Genomic DNA, 18,938 nt, shown 5'->3' on the forward strand with positions numbered 1-18,938 from the left:
ACAGCAGCCTCAAGTATTGTTGTGGAACTGCACCCTTTGAAACAGCAGTTCAAGGACAGGAGTTGCTGATCTGCAAAACACTTGGGGGGCTTGGGGAGATGCTGGAAGCTGCGTTTTGTCCTAAAGTTTTCACAGTACAACTTAATAAACAGGACCTGTAATTACAGATACACAGCTAAGTCTTCGCTTCACTACACGCTTGCAGATAAAGTAGAAAAGGACACAGAATTTGGCAATGAACATTATGTGAAAGAGTTGCAGGATTCTGCCCATTGGTGCCATCTCTGAGAATAAGCACCCTGATCAAGTTTTTAAGATGGAACATGCTTTGCAGTCTTAGATACTGTCTCTGACTGTGCAAGCGAAAAACGCTTAAATGTTTGCTTGGCTAAGTTCAGTTCTGGAGAACATGCGCTTATTCAGTTCAACTGATTTAAAATAGACATTGTACCAACACCTACACGTGCTTGTCCACTGCTCTTCACAAAGTAAGCTCTGGTAATGGTAGGGAAGAAGCCAATACAGCCCCCTTTGAAGCTTTTCTGCTTCTGCCTCCCGGATGACACTATCAGTCTCTTACTGGATGCTGCAGAGGTGGCAGCGGTTACAGATTTTTACATTCATAGCTAACACAGAATGTCAGAAGATGGAAGAATCAGCTGCAGCCTCCTTTTCTGCACTTCCCAAAATTGTTTGATCTGGGCCTATGCATATGTCTGCTTCAGACATTTTCAGAGTTGTACAAGATGAAAACAGCAGATTCTACCCTTGAGAGTACTTTAATTTAAATGTCTTGTCTAGAAGGATGAGTATGAATTTAAGACCTACACATCTGAGAAGTACTCAGCAAAATAAGGAAACCCACACTGTGGCCAAACTGCAAGCTGAGATTACATCCAGAGTTCCAACGCCGATGTAGTAAGGGTAATTAAACATGCTTTTTTCTTGACAAAGACAGACATCCTGCTCAGGAGAACGCCAGTTAAAATCAGAAAAGTAGCTGCTCTGACAGCAACCACACTACATGCGGTTATAGTTCAGGAATTCAGATTCTAAGCAAGACATGGAATTACTGAGAGTTGTCAACGGAAAGGCCATAAGAGTGATGGAGGGACAGAAAACAAACCCAATTATTTTAAGCCAGTTAAGTTGATAAGAGAAAGCAAAAGTGACAGAAATTCACTCACCTAATTATCAACATCATATGAAGAAAGCTACAAAGTAAGCTTCACTAACAAAAAAGACTGCTTCTAGGAAACTGCTTGAGGGAAGTGAATAAAGAAAAATGCTTGGCAAGACAGAATGTTTACAGTATCCTCTAGAAACATGTGCTATAGATGTGACGCTGAGAAGAAGGCAACTTTACACACTGTTGAGATGGTTCTACATTTGCCCACAATGCAACAATTACCTTGATTAATTTCAGCTCGAGAAGGACCCAGGTTTCTTTTCTGCTGAGCATTCTTGGCCAGCAGCGTGTGCTTATCATCGCTTCCTGTGTCGAGTTCAGAAATTGTGACAGCAAGGATCCTGCAGAAGGTTGCAAGCTGCTGCTGATCAAAACTGGACACAAGGCTCGCAAGATTGGGAATATCATCCAGTTGTATCATTTCCTGTAGGAGGCAACATCAGTTGAGTAAATCATATATGACATTCAATAAAGGAACACAGACATTGCTAGAGGGCAGCAGCTACAGCTCCTCCCTGGCCAGATCTGTGTCTTATTTTGGTGTTAGCAAAAGAAGTATAGATATCCATCTCTTAAAGATTTCAAGTATTTAAGTCAAATTTTGAGGGCTTTTCTTTTTTAAAACTATTTTAACAAATTGGATTTAGATATTATAAAGTTTCAGTTTAGTTTTCCACTTCTCTGTATTCCCTATGAAATGCACAAACAATAACTGATGCCTTGATTGTTTCTCCTCAGTCTTTTTCATCAAAAGATATTAAAAAGATGTTGAAAACAGTTTTCAGCATTTCTGTTTAGATAAATTAGGCTTGTTTCTTATCTCAGGAAGTATAATCCTTCAACTTTACTCTAAAAAAACAGTAATAACTTACAGAAGCCTGACCGTCTCCACAGAATGCACAGACACCCGTCATTCAGGGCTTTCCCAAGGTTACACCTTTAATACTTTCTTTTGCACCACATCAGGCCACTAAGCCGCAGTGACACTGGCAAGGAACTTCCATATAAGCTGGATTTTTGAAGACTTAAGTGCCCTGTTTGCCCAGCCTACACCTTCAAGTGATCTCAGAGAGGTGACAAGTCCCAAGGAAAGAATGAGAAACAGGGGAAACCTTCCAAATGTCAGGAAGGCTACTGAAATATCTGAAGTGTAATCAGAAGGCAAGCATGAAAAATTAATTTGCGAGGTTCGCTTTCTTTACTTGAAATACTGGCTGTACTTTACTGAGAGCTAGGCACTCACTCCCCATCACCCTCTGCAACCTACACAAAAACTCGACAAGTACGACAGCACATGCATAATTTGGTTTCTGTATGGAACGTGATTGAAGCTAATGATCACTGAACAGTCAGGCTTCAGATAAGCTACAAGAAATGACAATGCTGGCTCAAAGGATTATCTTCAGCAATTCTTCAAAGAAACAGCTGTCTTTCCTCTTCTAGCCTGAAAAGTCATACAAATGAAATTAAGAAACCAGTAATTAACCTTTTTAACTCCCAGGATATCTTCAATGAGTGTTGCAGTTTGTAGGAATGTCTTTTTGTTTGTCATCAGTGTAAACAGGAACAACACAAAGTCGTTTCTTTCTGCCAATCGCCTCGTGACTCGTTCCGTCTAGAAAAACAGGGAGATGCACACAAAGATGCAGAGTCAGACAAGTCTCACGATAGATGTACATGCAGGACAGTTTTACAGCTGATGCATTATCAAATCAGCTACTCCTGAAACCAGGAAACACTGTGTTTGTGGTGACCAAAACTAACTCCAGTCCTTGTTTGAAGTTGACATGACACTTGCAAAAACTACAGACTCCAAGATGAGAGGCTTCATCAAGGCAGTTGTTTACTTGACTGAATCAAAAGTAAACATGCCATGCCTGGAAATACACAAGAGACTTGTCTCTGCTTTCCCATACAAATTATAACCAGCTCCATTTTATGGTATGCAAATGAAATCCCCAGATTCGTCCCCAACTGCGAGCAACGCTCTCAGCTGGGCAGCGTGTGAGCAACCAGAATCAAGTGCTGGCCATAATAAACTCAATGATGAACCCAAGCCATGCTAAAGCATGCACTAGGGTTTGTCACCGAGTTCATTAAGGCCAGCTTTCATGCTCTGATCATTAAAGACAGCTTTCGTTCTCTGATCTCTTGGTTAGTGCACAGCCAGTCTCTTCTGGAATTAATTGTAACTAAAAACTACATCCTTAACACTTCCAAACTGTCTATTCCACAACTGACAAATCACCAGCGCTGATGAACAAGCTCAGATACTTCCTGAGTATTTACACACAAACGTAAGAACAGTTAATATTGCACACAAACCATTTCAGTGACCCTGAACACCTGTCATACAACACAGCAGTAAAACTGAAGTGAATTAAAACAATTAAAACAGCTGTTCTATAAAGTGCAAACTTGTTTCTTGGCATATTACACTATTGCCAGTTTGCAAATGTTGCATTACCTGTAGCTAAAAAAAAAAAAAAAAAAAAAAAGGCAGTAGAAGCATTCCCTTTCTTCCCCCTCCTATGTGTACCCAGGCACATAGTAGGGCAAACACGGTCTATTAAGACTCAAACTCTTGAGATGATGTTGATGTTTTTGGACAAGCTTCAAGCCAGTACCTACCTTTATTAAATTTTTTATTAAACAACGCTCCTTAGGTTATGACATAATAAACTGTGTAATTAAACAAACAATCCTGAGGATGTTCTCTGCATGCCTAATCTAAAGCATGTGCTTTTAACTTTAGAATTTTAATGGCAAGGTATTTCAACAGGCCTTTAGCCCACCATCTTCCTCAGTACTGATCTGTCATCAACTGAACTGAATAATCAGTGCACAAAGGAGCTGCAGGATCAAACCTAACCCACTTCACCACCACTGAACCTGACCAGCTGTATCTAAGCTTAGCAGGCATCCATTTCCAGTTTCAAACTTAAAGTCTGAATACAACAAAGGCTGACACGGCTTTTCTATGGAAATACAGATACTGGAAGATCCAAATGAGGATTTAACAGGAATTATTTCAGTAAAAGATAAAAATACAGGGCAGTCTGACATTTAACTGAAGGAATTGTAATGAAAGCCTCAAATTAAGCTTAAATTATGCTTAAAAGGGCCTGCATGTTGTCTTATTAAGTTCCATATGTAAAAATCACCAGTGAGTAAAAATTCCACAGCCATCATACTTACACATATACAGGTGTTGTACAGTATGCTTAAACAGTCCTTGATGAGGTCATCGCTTACTGCAAAGGTGAAAACAGATAATCACTAGCTAGAATCGCCAAGGAACACTAACTTCCACAGTAGGGATATGAATAACTATTAAATGGGTGAGAATTTCAGACTAATCTCAGATCATATGTGCAAACGTCTTGGAGGACAGAAACCAGAGGCAGAAACACGCTATACCAGTTCACATCCTTTCTTTTAAACATAAAGCCTGCACTGTCTAGGACTAGAGCCAGAGATGTACTTAGGGTCTGGTGCACTTCTTAGTCACACATAAAAGAAAACAATAGGGGTCAAAGGAGGTATGAAAAACATCATAAATCAACTCAAAATCTGTCAGTAAGACATATATTAGCTCAAATTATTAAGCACGGGATGGGGGAAAAGGACAGCTCATGCAGTTTTCTCCACACAGCATCAAGAGTTCATAGAAAATCTTTCAATTTTGTTTACACCAGCACTTTCATATTTAAAATATGTTTTCAGTACAAACATACAACAGCTGCCTGTAGCCCAAGTTCCAGTTACTCCACCTTTGAAGTTCCCTGGCAGACGGGCATGGAGCATACCATGACATTTCCTTTCCTTGGAAGGGTTCAGGGAACGAGCAGAATCACAGACAGGAGAAATGAAAACACTAAACTAAAGCTGCTCCAGCAGGAAAATTGCACTGAAGCCACTGTGCCCTGTAGGCAAATTCTCCCCACAGCAATTTGGAAATCAGCACTCACTATGACCAGGTCAGGAAAACAGCACACTCTCCATTATCTCACAGTGTCTAGGACTCCTATTACATAAACAATGAGTTATTATTAATAACTGTTAATTGTAGCTATAGTCACAGTAAGAATAACAGCTTCCAGCTTGCAGATTTACTGCACTGAGAGAAGTATGTTACGCTGTGAGTCCATGAATACTCCCGAACTGTGCTTTGCAACAGGCGACTACCCTAAGTCCCATCACGAATCAGTACTACAGAGAACAAAGAAACCAATGACTCATTTAGGAACAGGAAATTGCTGGTATGGAAAGAGAGGAACACAGGAATAGAATAATTTCTGTCTGAATAAGGACACAAGGCAAGAATGAAAATAGATAGAAACATATTTTACTTACTTTTCTGTTTCTTTTTCTGTGTAATAAGAGTTGGCCTCATGAGAATTTCTACTAAAAGCTGCAACAACAAGATAAAGAATTAAGGAAATAATCATTGGGATACAAATAACCAATGAATTTGTCAATGACCAACCAAGCTTAGACTGTCTCTGCTGAAGTCAGAGGTGAATAATGGAAGCTCTACCAATCAAAAGCCCACTGGTGTCAAAATTACACTGATTATAATAGTTGTATTTCCCCCGAATAAATAATAACAGTTGTATAAAACAATGTCCTACTGGCAAGTTTTAAAGAATTTGAGTCTGCAAAGAATGTAACTCCACAGATAACATCAAGGATGACTATCACACATGTCCCAAAATCATGACTCTTAACAATAACCTGCAAAGATATGTAAATTTTACAAAGGCTCTCCCTGGCTCTTGCTGGGCTGCAAAATACATTTCAGGTCCAGACACAGCAGAATGTAGTTGCTCCAGATTTTAATCCCACCAAGAAAGAGCAAGTCACTGCGTATGTATGTGCTCCTTATACAGATACTCACATATACATTTACACCTATGCGAAGTGTTGTCTCATTTCTATTTAAGGAACGGCACAGTTGCTTTCAAAGACTAGGCCTACAGTTCTGACAGATGCAGAATTGATCTGTAGTTGTTCTACCCCATTACCAATGGTTTATTTCAAACCATTAAAAACCAGCAGTCTGTTTAACAATGACTTAGCCACCAGAAGGAACTGATAACTCCTGCAAGAAGTAGTTTGAAAATTCAGTTTAATATTGTTAAGAGCAATGCAGGCATCACCCAGTCAAGCCATGCCAACTGACTAACATTTTACAACTAGTTCTACTTGCGTCCACTTAACTCTTCTTTTAATGAACTACCTAACAGACACAGAAGAAAACATCTTATGGCACTGCTCACATTTTAAAGAGTGCCAAATAAATAAATAAATACACAATTTAAAGAGGAATATGCGTAATATTCATAATGGTAGTTGTAGTATCAGTAGAGTAGAGAAAAACAACCGCAGCAGTGATGTGGTGCTCATGTTAATGGCTTATGTTTTAGGAGGGGAATACACACCTCCAAGGCTTGGTACCCAAAATAAACATCCAAAGATACCCCTGCACGCTGCTCTTCTTCTGAGAAAGGACCCCTACTGCAACAAGGCTGTCTTTTAAGGTTGGCTGCATGATCATTCCTGCCTTGCCAAAGAGGGAACCTTTTCACGTAATATTTGTTTTTCCTTGTCAATACTATAACCCACCATGTATTTATCACCTTATTCTTGCAGAACTGGTATGCTCCTCGCATACACTCCAGGGACTGGACTGCAGTGGTGTGAGACACTCCTTGGAGAGGGCTTTCTTCAGCCATCCTACTGAAACTGCTGCAGTATGCAGCAAGGAAAGTCCAATGGCAGAAAGACAACAGGTAAGAGGGAGCCTCACCAGAGGCAGAAGGGGCAGAAAGGGAGTTATGAGATATTTCTTGGAATAGCGTTGCATTCAAGTCCAATGTCCACAAGACTCATGTATTTATACTCCATGTGTTTATACTCTTGGGCAATACTTTATGTTTATTCATATAAAGGTAGGAAACAAATGTGTTTTTTTCTTCTTTGATGTAACGGCGGTCAGAATCCAAAAATATTTTAAGGAATACACTATCACACATTCTAACGCAGAGTGAACTGCAAATTTAGCATCCTTTGAAATTCCTCATGCCTCACAGTTTGAAATGCTGCAACACGGGATCAGTACGTGGCAAACTGGACTATTTCCCATTCAAGTCCTAGGGTAGGATTTTCAAAACCACATAGCACTGGCTTCTGCCACTGCCTTTAACTGGACTGAACCCACTTCTGTCAGTCAAATCTCTGGCTGTAGTACCAGGTAATTACAGTGCATCTGGCATTTATCACCTCTAGCTCAGAAAAAAACCAACAAAAAACCCAACCAATAAAACCCAATCAAATCCCACCACACACACTTATTCCGTGCATTATGTTAAAAGCACTTCTACAGGAAGTATCACTATTTCCCTTTAAAAATAAGGGAAATGTAGAACATTTTTATACAGTGTTGTAAATTGCTTGGGTAGCTGAAGACTTTTGTCCTCAGTTGACAAAGTAGCAGCAACTAAACTAGTGCTGATTTCAAAACAACACAATCTAAATACAAGTTTTACTTAAGTAAAAGCATGTTAAGTGTAACAAGAAAGAAGTAGAAAAGACACTGTTTAGTTAAACCCAGAAAAAAAAGGAAGAAAGTGTCAATCAGTTCATTGGAAAATACAACTCATACATTTCTAATGAAAACCGACATCCCAGAGTCTGTCACCATAAAACTGAGCAAAGTTGGGTGTTTGTGTAAAGTAGAATTAAAACAAATAAACAAAAAGAAACTGCCAGAATGTCTATGGAAACCGGGCAGCTGTGTTTAAAAAAAAACCCAAACTTTTCCCTAGATGAAACAACAAACAGCCAACCTGGGTAAGTGTGCCCTAGCAGGCTTTAAAACCTGCTACACAGTCTTTATGGGGAGCAAAGCTCTCGCTGCTCTAATACCAACTAAAGCATTTGGTCTCACAACTACAAACCATCGGAAACTATTTTCCCGCAGATCCTAGAGGGCTCACCTTTTCTGAGGTAAAAAATGACCACCTCAAGAAACAGACAGGTCTTCTATATCACATAAGCAGCAGCGTCTTACTTCTGATGATATTATACCTTGGAAAACAGACCCTTTCCACACTTTGATTAATAGAAAAAGGCACAACTCTAATGCTTAACCTGAATTTTTTTAAGTCATTCTGTAGCTTGCATTTCAAGGCATCAAAGCTCTCAAAGACCTCACTCAGATTTTTCAGAATGTGACAATCATGCAGAAATTAAGAAATTTTGATATTGTTAAAAAAACACCACACTTACATCAACACCTCCAAATAAATCAAATGTGTACGTATTTGGGAAAGTGGACTCTTGAGCAGCTTTTCTATCTTCTGTAACAAATGCCATGGCTTCCATTGAAAGAAGTGGAGAAATTTCCTGCATGCAATTAAAAAAAAAATAAATTACACAGTTCAAAAAGAAAACTGTTTATCAGTACAAACACAATTGTTTTCGACTGTGTGACCTACTTTTATTTTTTTATTTTTTCTATTTTCTATTTCTACTGAGTAATCAATTAGATGAATTCCCAGCTCCTACCTACCAGCCAATTCATTGAATGAATTCACAGATACTATCATGCAAACAGAATATGATCACAGTAGACTTTAAGGAAAGCAATAACACAATAACTCCTGGCTTTCAGGAAGAACAGTGAAGGCATTACCTTTAAGATGCTTTGGCACTGGGAGAAATCACTGTTTGGGTGGCTATGCTCATACAGCTTTTGTAGCAGTAAGGGAATCCCATTCCATTTTGCCTGCTTATCTCTTTCCTTTAACAAGGCCTCTGTGATCTGCAACAAAGGAAGAAGAGCTTCCTGTGTGCAATGTTTCACAATCAGGAAAATAACGCCCATCAACATCACGATATCACAGAAAAACAGATGACTGTAGAGAGTCTGACAAAATCCAGCACCTCTTTCTGTGCAGCAACCTACCCAGGACTGGTAGCTTCAGAATTTTACAGATGATCCAAGTATCTTAAGCAGGACAGAGCTTATAGCAGACGTTATCATTTGGAGTACTTAATCGCACTTCATATTTTTATATTGACCAAATATTTTTAAATGGGAACACAGAACATATTAGTCTAAATAATTCTATTAGTAGAACTCTGATTGACAGGTCACTAAAATAGGAAATAGGTGCCCTTGACACCATCCAAAATTACACTAGTCTAAGGTAGAGAGAACAGCGAAGATGGAAAGGTTTCATTACGGTTACATTCAGCTGGTGATGAGTCCCTGAAGCCGTTATCGATCATAGCAATGACCCAAACCCCTACAATTTACAAGCAGGCTCCAGAAGGACCTATCAAAGATACAGTGAAAATTTCCTCTGTAATCTGGTTATAAACAGAGACTGACAACTACATCAGCAGGATAACAACACTGGCATCATCCTCTGGGAAGCAGGCTGCAACCACAGAAGAGAACACTCTAGCATTTACTACTGCATTTCTGTAAACTTCCTCCAATTTTCTGCCTTCTCCACAAAATATATATACAGAAACCCTCAATATTCACCATTATATTTTACCGTCAAAAAAAAATTAAGTAGAAGCACAAGACTACAAATAAATACAATAAAGCTGCTTCCACATAAGATGTTTTGAAGCCTGAACACTTCCAGGTTACAGCCAGCAGATGCTGTAAAGGAGAAGCTCTTTGTTACAGTTTACCCACCAGCTAATGCTGATCAAAATTCACCCCCCTTCCTTAATGAGACTCCAGAGTCACCGAGACCAACCCTGCAACAGGGACTTATCCTTGTACAGAAACATAAAGGCAGACAAAATAATTACATCCAGCAGGATTTCTGGCTGATTTTACAATTTTTTCACATGCCCTCCAAATAAAAAAACCAAAATACCACACCCCCAGTCCTCAGCCCAGCAAGACTGCACCTCTGCAACATTTGTGGATCTCCTCCTGTTCCCAGACCCCAACCTGTCAGCTCCCTCATTCTGCACAGGTCACTCCCTGCACCTCTCTGTGCTTAACCTGCATTGTTTCCCTTCTGCCTGCCAAAATGTTCACTGTTAACAGCCAGGAAATCTGGCTTCTTATTGTTTCAGCCAAGACATCCTTCTCAGATACACCTCAGTGTACGGTTTGAGGGCCATTCAATCCCTATCAGATAATTATATACAACTATACTCCAATTTCTGACTGGGAATTTAATTCTGCTCATCTGACTGCAGACAGGAAGGGCAGAAAACTGATGCAAACACACAACCGCTCAACATTGGCAACATCAGCTACTATGGGTCCTTCTAAGCTCCTTTTGTGAGCTTCCCAGACACTCAGGGTTCTTTTCCTGATACAATACCCAAAATTGCACTTAAGTAAGAATTTTTGGGCTCTTGAAGTATCAGACTTTCTTGCTACAAGGAGTGACTGAAGAAGCACGGGCAAATCTGTGACACAAAACTCCCCATTTTTTAACTTTTCTCTGTTTCTGAATAAGAGTAACCAACCAACCAGCACTGCTGGAATGACACCGATTCCTCCAGAGGAGGCCATTCGCACAACAAACAGCAGGAGGACACCAGAAAGTCAAAATGGCTTCTCATTGTCTGGGCTGCAGGTAAAGTGTCTTCAAAGCTGCTTTGAAGTCAGATTTCCATTTCTCCTCAAAATACCCAGTACAGAGAGAGCAAGAGGAGTTCTACCACTGCCTGATTTCAGGTCTGAGAGGAATACACAGCCTCACAAGTAGTGGGAGGAACTGGATTAATTGCTGGGTAAAGTGCAAAGAATGCACAGCAAAATGCCAGGGAACAAATCCAACTCTCCATCTCCAGCTGATGTGGAAGATACCACAGGCAATGATGACGTGCATGGGCTGCAATCTTGCGTCCAAGTAGCACAGCACAGAATTCAGCTTCCAAGTGCTCTGAGAAAAGGCCAAAAGCCCTTAATTGATGTTAAAACCTTGTCCTGGGCACAATACCACAGTGGTTAATAGCAAAGACACATCTCAGTTTGGGCAGAATCCATCTCCATTCTCATTTCTATACTAGCAGGTCTTCCTCTCCCCGTCCCAGATTGACAGTCAGTCACTTGTGCTGATCTGCAGAACTGAAATTGAGAGTGTGAAGCAAATGTTTCCTTGCTCTCATCTTCTTTTAACTGCTTTCAAAAGAAAAGGTAAAAAAAAAGTTTCTCTTTCTCTTGATTTAATTAATGGCTTTGGTTCCATCGCAACCCCTAGCTTGTGGTCCCTGCTCTGTATTTATGAGGCTATCCAGGCTCTCAGTATTTCCATTGTGGCAGGGCAGTACTTGCCAACGCAAAGATTTTTGATTCCGTGGAGGGATTAAAGTTCAATTAAATTGTATGGAGCTGTCTTTCTTTACGACCATTTTGGTTAAAAACAGCATCTTATGGTTTCTGTAACAGCAGTTACTCAATGGTTTTCATTTATAAGCAAAGTCGATTTCCTTCTTGCTCTTTCTGGGCAGACATTGAGTAGCCATCAAAATCAGCAGAGTCTTTCGGGGCCCCTTTGGCTTTCCATCATTTTTTTGGTCTCATCCAAGCAGGATAAGCCCAATCTGACATTGATTTCTCAGAAGTTTTCTCCATTCACACAAGCCAGAGAGCTTGCGAACAAGCTTCTTGAGTTCAGATGGTACTGAACAAAAAGGGGAGGCTGCAGGAGCCCAGCAACAGCATCAATTAAAAGAAAGAGCCAACCTGAGTGATGGTTGCAGGGGATATGAAACATCAGAGTAAACACCAATTTACTGGGCAAACAAAAGAGCCAGCATCAAAGCTTCCCTCCCAGCCAGGTACAGTGAACCCAGCTGGTACAAACTCCAAGGCACAGCACAGTCAATTCTGAGCAGTTGGCTGTAACACACCCAAGTGTTGAATCACAACCTGGGGAAGACATGCTGCGGCTCTCCAGACAAGCTGATGTTCCAGGCAGGAATCTGAAACAAGGCGGCACACACCAGCACAAGCCCAGGCACAGAGCTCCCAAGCTCTGGCAGCCCGAAGGGGTCTGTTGGACACACTTTTCCCACTGGCAGTTGCTGAGGGATGCTCCCCAGCCCAGTACTCAGAAACCTGGCCAGCACCAGCCATCTCCCCTCCAGTGGTGCTGCAGAACCCATGGCACTGAGGCTTTGCTGGAAGAGAAATCAAAGACTTCAGAGAGGAATTAAGCACACAGTTAAAAGTGTGTCATCAAGCCCATCCATAACTGCAAGGCAGCTCAGACTGGGTGGTTTTCTCCTTAAAGTCTTCCAAAGGACTGGAGCCCAGGATATCCCAGGTGATTACTCCCTCCATAGACTGGCAAATACCATAGAAATATTTTCCTGCTACAGAGTTTAAATAAATTTTGTGCATGATTTTTCTTGAAATGATATAAAGGGCTGAACAAAGACATTGCACACAAATCTAAATGTCTTTTACATTTCTTTCTAATCCTCCTGTGTTACAAATCCTTTAAAACCATTTCAGCATTCATTTGCAAAATAGTCAATAAACAACTAGGAATAATACCTAAATCTCCATCAAGTTATATCATTGAATGGTTTGGGGATTAGAAGGGACCTTAAAGTCCATCCAGTTCCAACCCTCTGCCATGAGCAGGGACACCTCCCACTGGATCAGGCTGCTCAAAGCCCCATCCAACCTGGCCTTGAACACCTCCAGGGATGGGGCAGTGACGATTTCTCCAGGCAACCTGGGCCAGGGCCTCCCCACACTCACAGTAAAACATTTCCTCCTCTCATTTCATCTCAATCTCCCCTCTTTCAGCTTAAAACCATTACCCCTCATCCTATCTTTCCATCCTGATAGAGCCCCTCCCTAGCTTTCGCTTAGCACACCTCCCCTTTCAGTACTTGAAGGTGTTAGTATTTACCTAAACCCATCACTTGATCACACCTTTCCTCTTTCACCCTCCTCCTTCCTATTGATGTTCCTACCCATCACTGCATCCTCCAGGCTGCTTTGTGCCTGCGTCCCTCCACGTGGTCAGAACTCTGTTACAAGCCTTGCTACAACATTTGTTACAGACCTAAGAGCTCTTGTAGTTATGATTGCTTCAAAATCCCTTCCCCTTTCAGTCAGAATTTTCCTTTCCGTTTTTGTCCCTACATTGTGACAATTCTCCCTGTCCTACAAAGCAAACCCCTTGTTTTCCTCAGCTCATCACCACCACTTTCCTCAGCTGTGGGCAGTGACACATCTCCACGTCCTCCCACAGCTACTGATGAACCGAAGAACCAAGAGCATACAATGGAGGCCAACATGCCATGAGCTAACCCTCCCTTTGCTCTCGCTCTCCTAGAATCACAGAATCATTAAAGTTGGAAAAGACTTCTAAGCTCATCCAGTCCAATCATCAGCCCAATGCCACCATGCCCACTAAACCACGTCCTTAAGTGCCACATTCTCAGGTTTTTCAAAGCCCTACAGGGATGGAGACTCCACCACTGCCCTGGGCAGCCGGTTCCAGTGCTTCACCACTCTTTTCAGTAAAGAAATTTTTCTTGATATCCCATCTAAACCGCCCGTGGCACAACTTGATGCCTTTTCTTCTTGTTCTATCCCCTGTTACTTGGGATGAGACAAACACCTCACGACAACCTCCTTTCCAAAGCAAGGATAACAGTTTTTGAATGAAATTGTGTCTTTATTTCACATTTCACTGCCTTGCTCAACACTCACCACAGAAGGGTGTTTTAAAAGAGTTTTCCGTGATCTTTCAAAAAAGCAAAAACAGTGATTCAGGTGCCAGAACATCCTTCACAGCACTCAAGAATTCATGCTGGGATAGACTTCGCAGCTCCGACACATCGGCTATCCTTTTCCTTAGTTCCATTTTCTGTTGCAATCCTGCAATAAGTCAAGATTGGAAGTTCCCTAAACAAAGCAGAATTCCCATTCCTGGTGTTTTGCATGCCCATTTCTTAAGTATTCAAATGGTCTGAAAGTTTAAAAGGATGGATCTCAAACAGATGCAAGCACAGGATCTCTACATATTTTTAAGGAAACTGAAGCCCTTCCATATCCTTCCCTTCAAAGCTTTTAGGCCCTACTTTTAAAAAGCAGGAAACTAATATTTATGTTATTAAATATTTAGTTTTCCTCTGAACAGCAATAACTTAGGACGTAATCCCTGACAGACTGCCAGAAGAATGATTATTCAGTATTTTGGGGAGTGCCCCGTCATCCCAGCTTTTTATTGTATCTTCCTTTCCAGACGCTAACAAACGTGCTTCGGTCTGGCTAAACTGTCTTTTTCCTCATGCAACTTGCCACAAAAAAAGCCTACAACCAAGGCAAACGACCCCTATGTTTCGATTTTCACACAATGCCGTACTACAGAAACGGCTCCTGGCCCATCCAGTGATTCAGGAACGCGATTCAAGGAAACTGTGAGTGCTTACCCCACACCTGCAGGCAGGGAACAATGTGACCAGGTCCTGGCCGCACCCAGCTTGGATCAAGGACACATCAGAACCCTCGGATTTTTATTCCTAAAAAGAAACCCTGCTGCTGATACTAACCTGGGAGAAGTCCAGGTAAGGACACCTATTCTCAGCCTCTCTCCAGCTCCCAAGTACTTTGAAGCGTAGATAAGGTTTCCCGTGTTTCTCAATCCTTCACACACCTGGCTGGAGCCCACCATACTTTCTCCTGCTAACCCAAACACCAGGCATGGACCCTGAGAGACAGTGTCCTGGGATAAAACCTGCAACAGCTTCCAGCCAGATCTAACCATCCCCACAACTCCCAAACCATCACTCTGCTCACCGTCACAGGTAGAACAACAAGACTGCCAAAACAAGTAAAAGATCTCACAAACAAAATCTCACAGTGTTTCCAAGAGTGGAATAACTCCAACACAATACCAGCAGCTCTTCAAAGCACTACAGAATTTACTAGATAGCAATAACAGATCCTGGTGTAAGGTCTTCATGACCTTACAGAGAAAAACAAATCAAATTGTATGCAAAATTATACTAACCTCTCAGTGATTGCTCTTTCCTTAACACTGCTGAAGCTTCTTCCTTAATCCTCTTTGAAAGACAAGAAAATCTGTAGAGATATCTAGAGGAGAAGGCTCTGAGGAGACCTTAGAGCCGCCTCCCAGGACTGAAGAGGGGTCCAGGAAAGCTGGGGAGCGGCTCTTTATCAGGGAGTGAAGGGATAGGATTTTAAGCTGAAAGGGGGGAGACTTAGATGTCAGGAAGAAATTTGTTACTGTGAGGGTGGTGAGGCCCTGGCCCAGGCTGCCCAGGGAAGTCACAGACGCCCCATCCCTTGAGGTGTTCAAGGCCAGGTTGGACGGGGCTTGGAGCAACCTGATCCAGAGGGAGGTGTCCCTGCCCATGGCAGGGGAGTTGGAACGGGACAGGCTTCAGAGTCCCTTCCAAACCAAACCATTCTATGAAAAAAGCAGAGGGGCAAGGAATATCACATCTACAATAGTTTCCTTGGCATTCATCTTCAATCACACAACATAACATAGCAGAAGACCAACACCACCACTTCAGAGCACTTGGAACGTGTGACAGCTCTGGTCCGTGTTATATAAAAACACGTCCAGGCTTTCCAATTCTCACTAGCTGTCCTCTACCAGAGAGGCATAAGCCTGCTAAGACTCACAATTAGAGCTAGTAAAGTGGATTATATTCTCCTGAATGGCTTTTTGTTGTTGGAAGGAGGAAACAAAACATTATAAAACAAAACATTTCTCAGAGTTAGAGGAAACAACTGCAGAGCGCTGATCACCTGTAATGGCTGGAGCTGGAAATCTGAATGTCTGTGGCAGAAAACTGTTCCTTCCACAGAGAGGTGTTTTTATTTAGAGTGGATAGGGACTATAGTGCTAAGGGGAGCATCTATTCCTAGGAAAAGCAGATCAAGAAATACAGCTGGAAAAATACACTTTTTTCCATTCCAATTGTTTCAGCTAAGCCCTGGCAATGCTGTGAAAGCGAGAGCAGTGATGATGATCTGTTCCCGTGTCTGCACAAGCAGCACACTAGTTTGCCAACAAATCGCTGGTTAGTCCATTATTACACTTCTGTCTCTACAGGGATTCATGTAGCTGCACCTAAATATCACCTGGTTTTGTGTTATACACACACTTCTCACAGTTGGCCAGCAGCAGATGAAGCATGTACGCTCTTGCTGAGAGAATCTGAGCTTGGTCACCTGAGCCAAAACATTCCCTTGCCTTCAAGGAACTGCAGCACAAACCCTGTCAGGTCTTTTTTGCAAAGCCTGCGTGTCCCAGCACAACCATGCCAGGAGAGGGAATATTGACTTGCTAGCTCACAGGCTGTTTTCTTTATTAGCAAATGGGAGTCACCTCTGGAAAGCTGGTCTGCTCCTAGTTTACCAACACCTGAACAGCACCTTTCGCTTGCTCTGTGCTCAGCGCTTGAGCAAACCTTGACACAAGGCTACACGGTCCGATATCAACAACTGATGCTAGCGCTCGGAGCAGCAGCTGATCCAGCAACATGGCTAAAATGGAGATATGAACAGGTAACGGCAATATCTAACAAAATCTGTTTTAGCCATCAATGCTCTTATGATTAATAAAGCAAAGAGACCAACCAGCAAGAAAATTACGGCTCTGGTAGGCGAGTACAGCAAGAACGCAAAAAAATCCATATTTCAGAGCTTTAGCTGCCCTCAAACCTGCCAGGTATTCAGGTGGCTGTTGTTGTCAAAAGTACTTTTGTGTCCCTGTAAGATCAGACTAATGAATTTTGAGATGTAGGCCTGTCAACAATTACCCTTCCCAATTTAAGGATAACCCCCTGCCTTCCTCCCACGGAAATGCATCTTGACATCACCTAAAAAGACCTCACAGAGCTTCATTGAAGAATTAATGCCACTGGTGCCCATAAAACAGTGCTAATGGTCTGATAGAGATGAGATACTGAAATACAGTGAAAACGCTACTCGGACAGCAGGCACCACAGCAAGGAGTTTCCTAATCTCCCTGAATTAAGATCTCAAAAAGTGTTTCTCTTCCTCACAGGATACGAGAGGTGCAGTTCACAAAGCACATGACCCAAAACTTCACTGCAAAGACTGGTAAGAAAGATCTGGAAGGACATTCTCCCAGCTTGTTCTTCTAGACCCCAACCCAGCAACTGATATGCTGTCAGGCTTTTCAGGTGCGAATGAGTTGAGAAATTTAAGCCACAGCTACCACACTACCACTGAGTCAACTGCAGGAAACTAAACATTTTGATAAAAAACACAACTTAAAGAGGAGCACACCAAACTGCCACATACTTCTTTAAAAGTTACATCAAAGTGGTTTATATTTAGATGCTATACAAACAAAAAACTGCTTCCAGGTAAAAGTACACGATTTGCAAAGTTCAAAATCATTCGGGGAGCTATTCCTCCCCCTTAGTCTAAGTGATTTAAAAATGTATTCCTACAGCATTTATGAAGCACTGGGAGCCCCAGGCATCCAAGCTTTAAGACTTTTAGAGCAGCATAGTGATACTGAAAGCAAAACAAAAAAACCAAATAAAACCCCAGCAACAAAAAACCCCACCTCAGACTTGGGCATGACAAGGAGGAGGATGTAACCAGCAGAAGTTTACCTTGATTACAGTAAAAGCCTGGTCATTTCAGGCAATTATTGCCAGCAATTCATAAAAGCCCTGATTTAAAACACAGTTCCACTGCATTTCTCAAGCAAACTAAAGCCTGGAGCAGAGGCTTCGTCCCCACAGCTGATGTTGAGCTACAATATTGCTGCAGGTTTATCTGACCTAAATCACTACGGTCACCTGGGAGCGAGTAAGCAGGAGCACAGAGGTGGACAGGCAAGCTGGGGAGACAACAGGACGCTTTTTCTACACGCCTTATGAAACACATCGCTAGAACAGTCCCACAGATATAATTTCCTTCAAAAGAGACAGTAACAGGTTTAAATTCACACAAATTACCTGACTTTTATTAAGAATTAACCAAACTAGTATCTGAGCAAGCAGTACAATAAATAAGAAGATAAGAATTGTTAAAAATCACCTCCTGCTCCCTTACCTATCTCAGCTATAGGAGGCACAGACATCTGTGATAAGCAAATTTTTTCCAAGCAATGGCTCAGAGTTCCTGTTCATCAAGGCAAATACTGTTGTCTGCCTCAGCGAAAACTACTTGGAGAAATCCTCTTTTTTTATTCCATTTCAACTCTTTACTATCCTTTAGCTCAATAAATCGCCACCTGAATTAAGTTCTTTATCTTGCACTCTGGTTTCCAAGTCTCTGCACTGTTTCACATTTAATCTGTAAAATAAACACCAATTACTCTTTTTAAAAAGAAATGAATGGTCCATTATCCACGAGCAGCTTCTTTAAAAAGCCAACATAAGCACAGGATAGGCACAAGCCTAGGCTAACAAGTCGATTACATTTCTCAGTATTTCCCAGCATCATCAACTGGGAAAGATGACAAATTTGAAATAGACCTGGAAGAGTTTCATGGAAAACCACCAGCACAAGATCTCCTCCATTTCAGAGTTAAAAGGCCTCCTGAGCCTTAACACGAAGCTGCATTTGTCCATCAACTATGCCTCAATTTTGATGCTGCGCTGTTACATTTTTAGGCAAGGCTTCCTTTCTTCGCAGGAGAAAGCCACAACCGCCATCACCGAGCAAAGCAACAGGGGAGGGCGGCTCATCCACAGCACGGCAGCCGCCTGTCCTGCA

At 41.7% G+C, this 18,938-nt stretch overlaps 1 protein-coding gene across 1 annotated transcript in view; it reads right to left on the minus strand.

Annotated features, from left to right (window-relative positions):
- TRPC4AP (transient receptor potential cation channel subfamily C member 4 associated protein) overlaps positions 1 to 18,938 on the minus strand; it is a 36,447-nt gene that overhangs the window by 16,922 nt on the left and 587 nt on the right. The window contains exons 2-7 of the mRNA XM_069871747.1: positions 8,889 to 9,017; positions 8,483 to 8,599; positions 5,546 to 5,603; positions 4,388 to 4,443; positions 2,676 to 2,804; positions 1,412 to 1,613 (exon numbers count right to left, since the gene is read on the minus strand). Coding sequence (XP_069727848.1) covers positions 1,412 to 1,613; positions 2,676 to 2,804; positions 4,388 to 4,443; positions 5,546 to 5,603; positions 8,483 to 8,599; positions 8,889 to 9,017 — 691 coding nt within the window. The remainder of the gene's footprint in view (positions 1 to 1,411; positions 1,614 to 2,675; positions 2,805 to 4,387; positions 4,444 to 5,545; positions 5,604 to 8,482; positions 8,600 to 8,888; positions 9,018 to 18,938) is intronic.

Source organism: Phaenicophaeus curvirostris, chromosome 18 (assembly GCF_032191515.1).
Source record: "Phaenicophaeus curvirostris isolate KB17595 chromosome 18, BPBGC_Pcur_1.0, whole genome shotgun sequence".
Classification (NCBI taxonomy): Eukaryota; Metazoa; Chordata; class Aves; order Cuculiformes; family Cuculidae; genus Phaenicophaeus; species Phaenicophaeus curvirostris.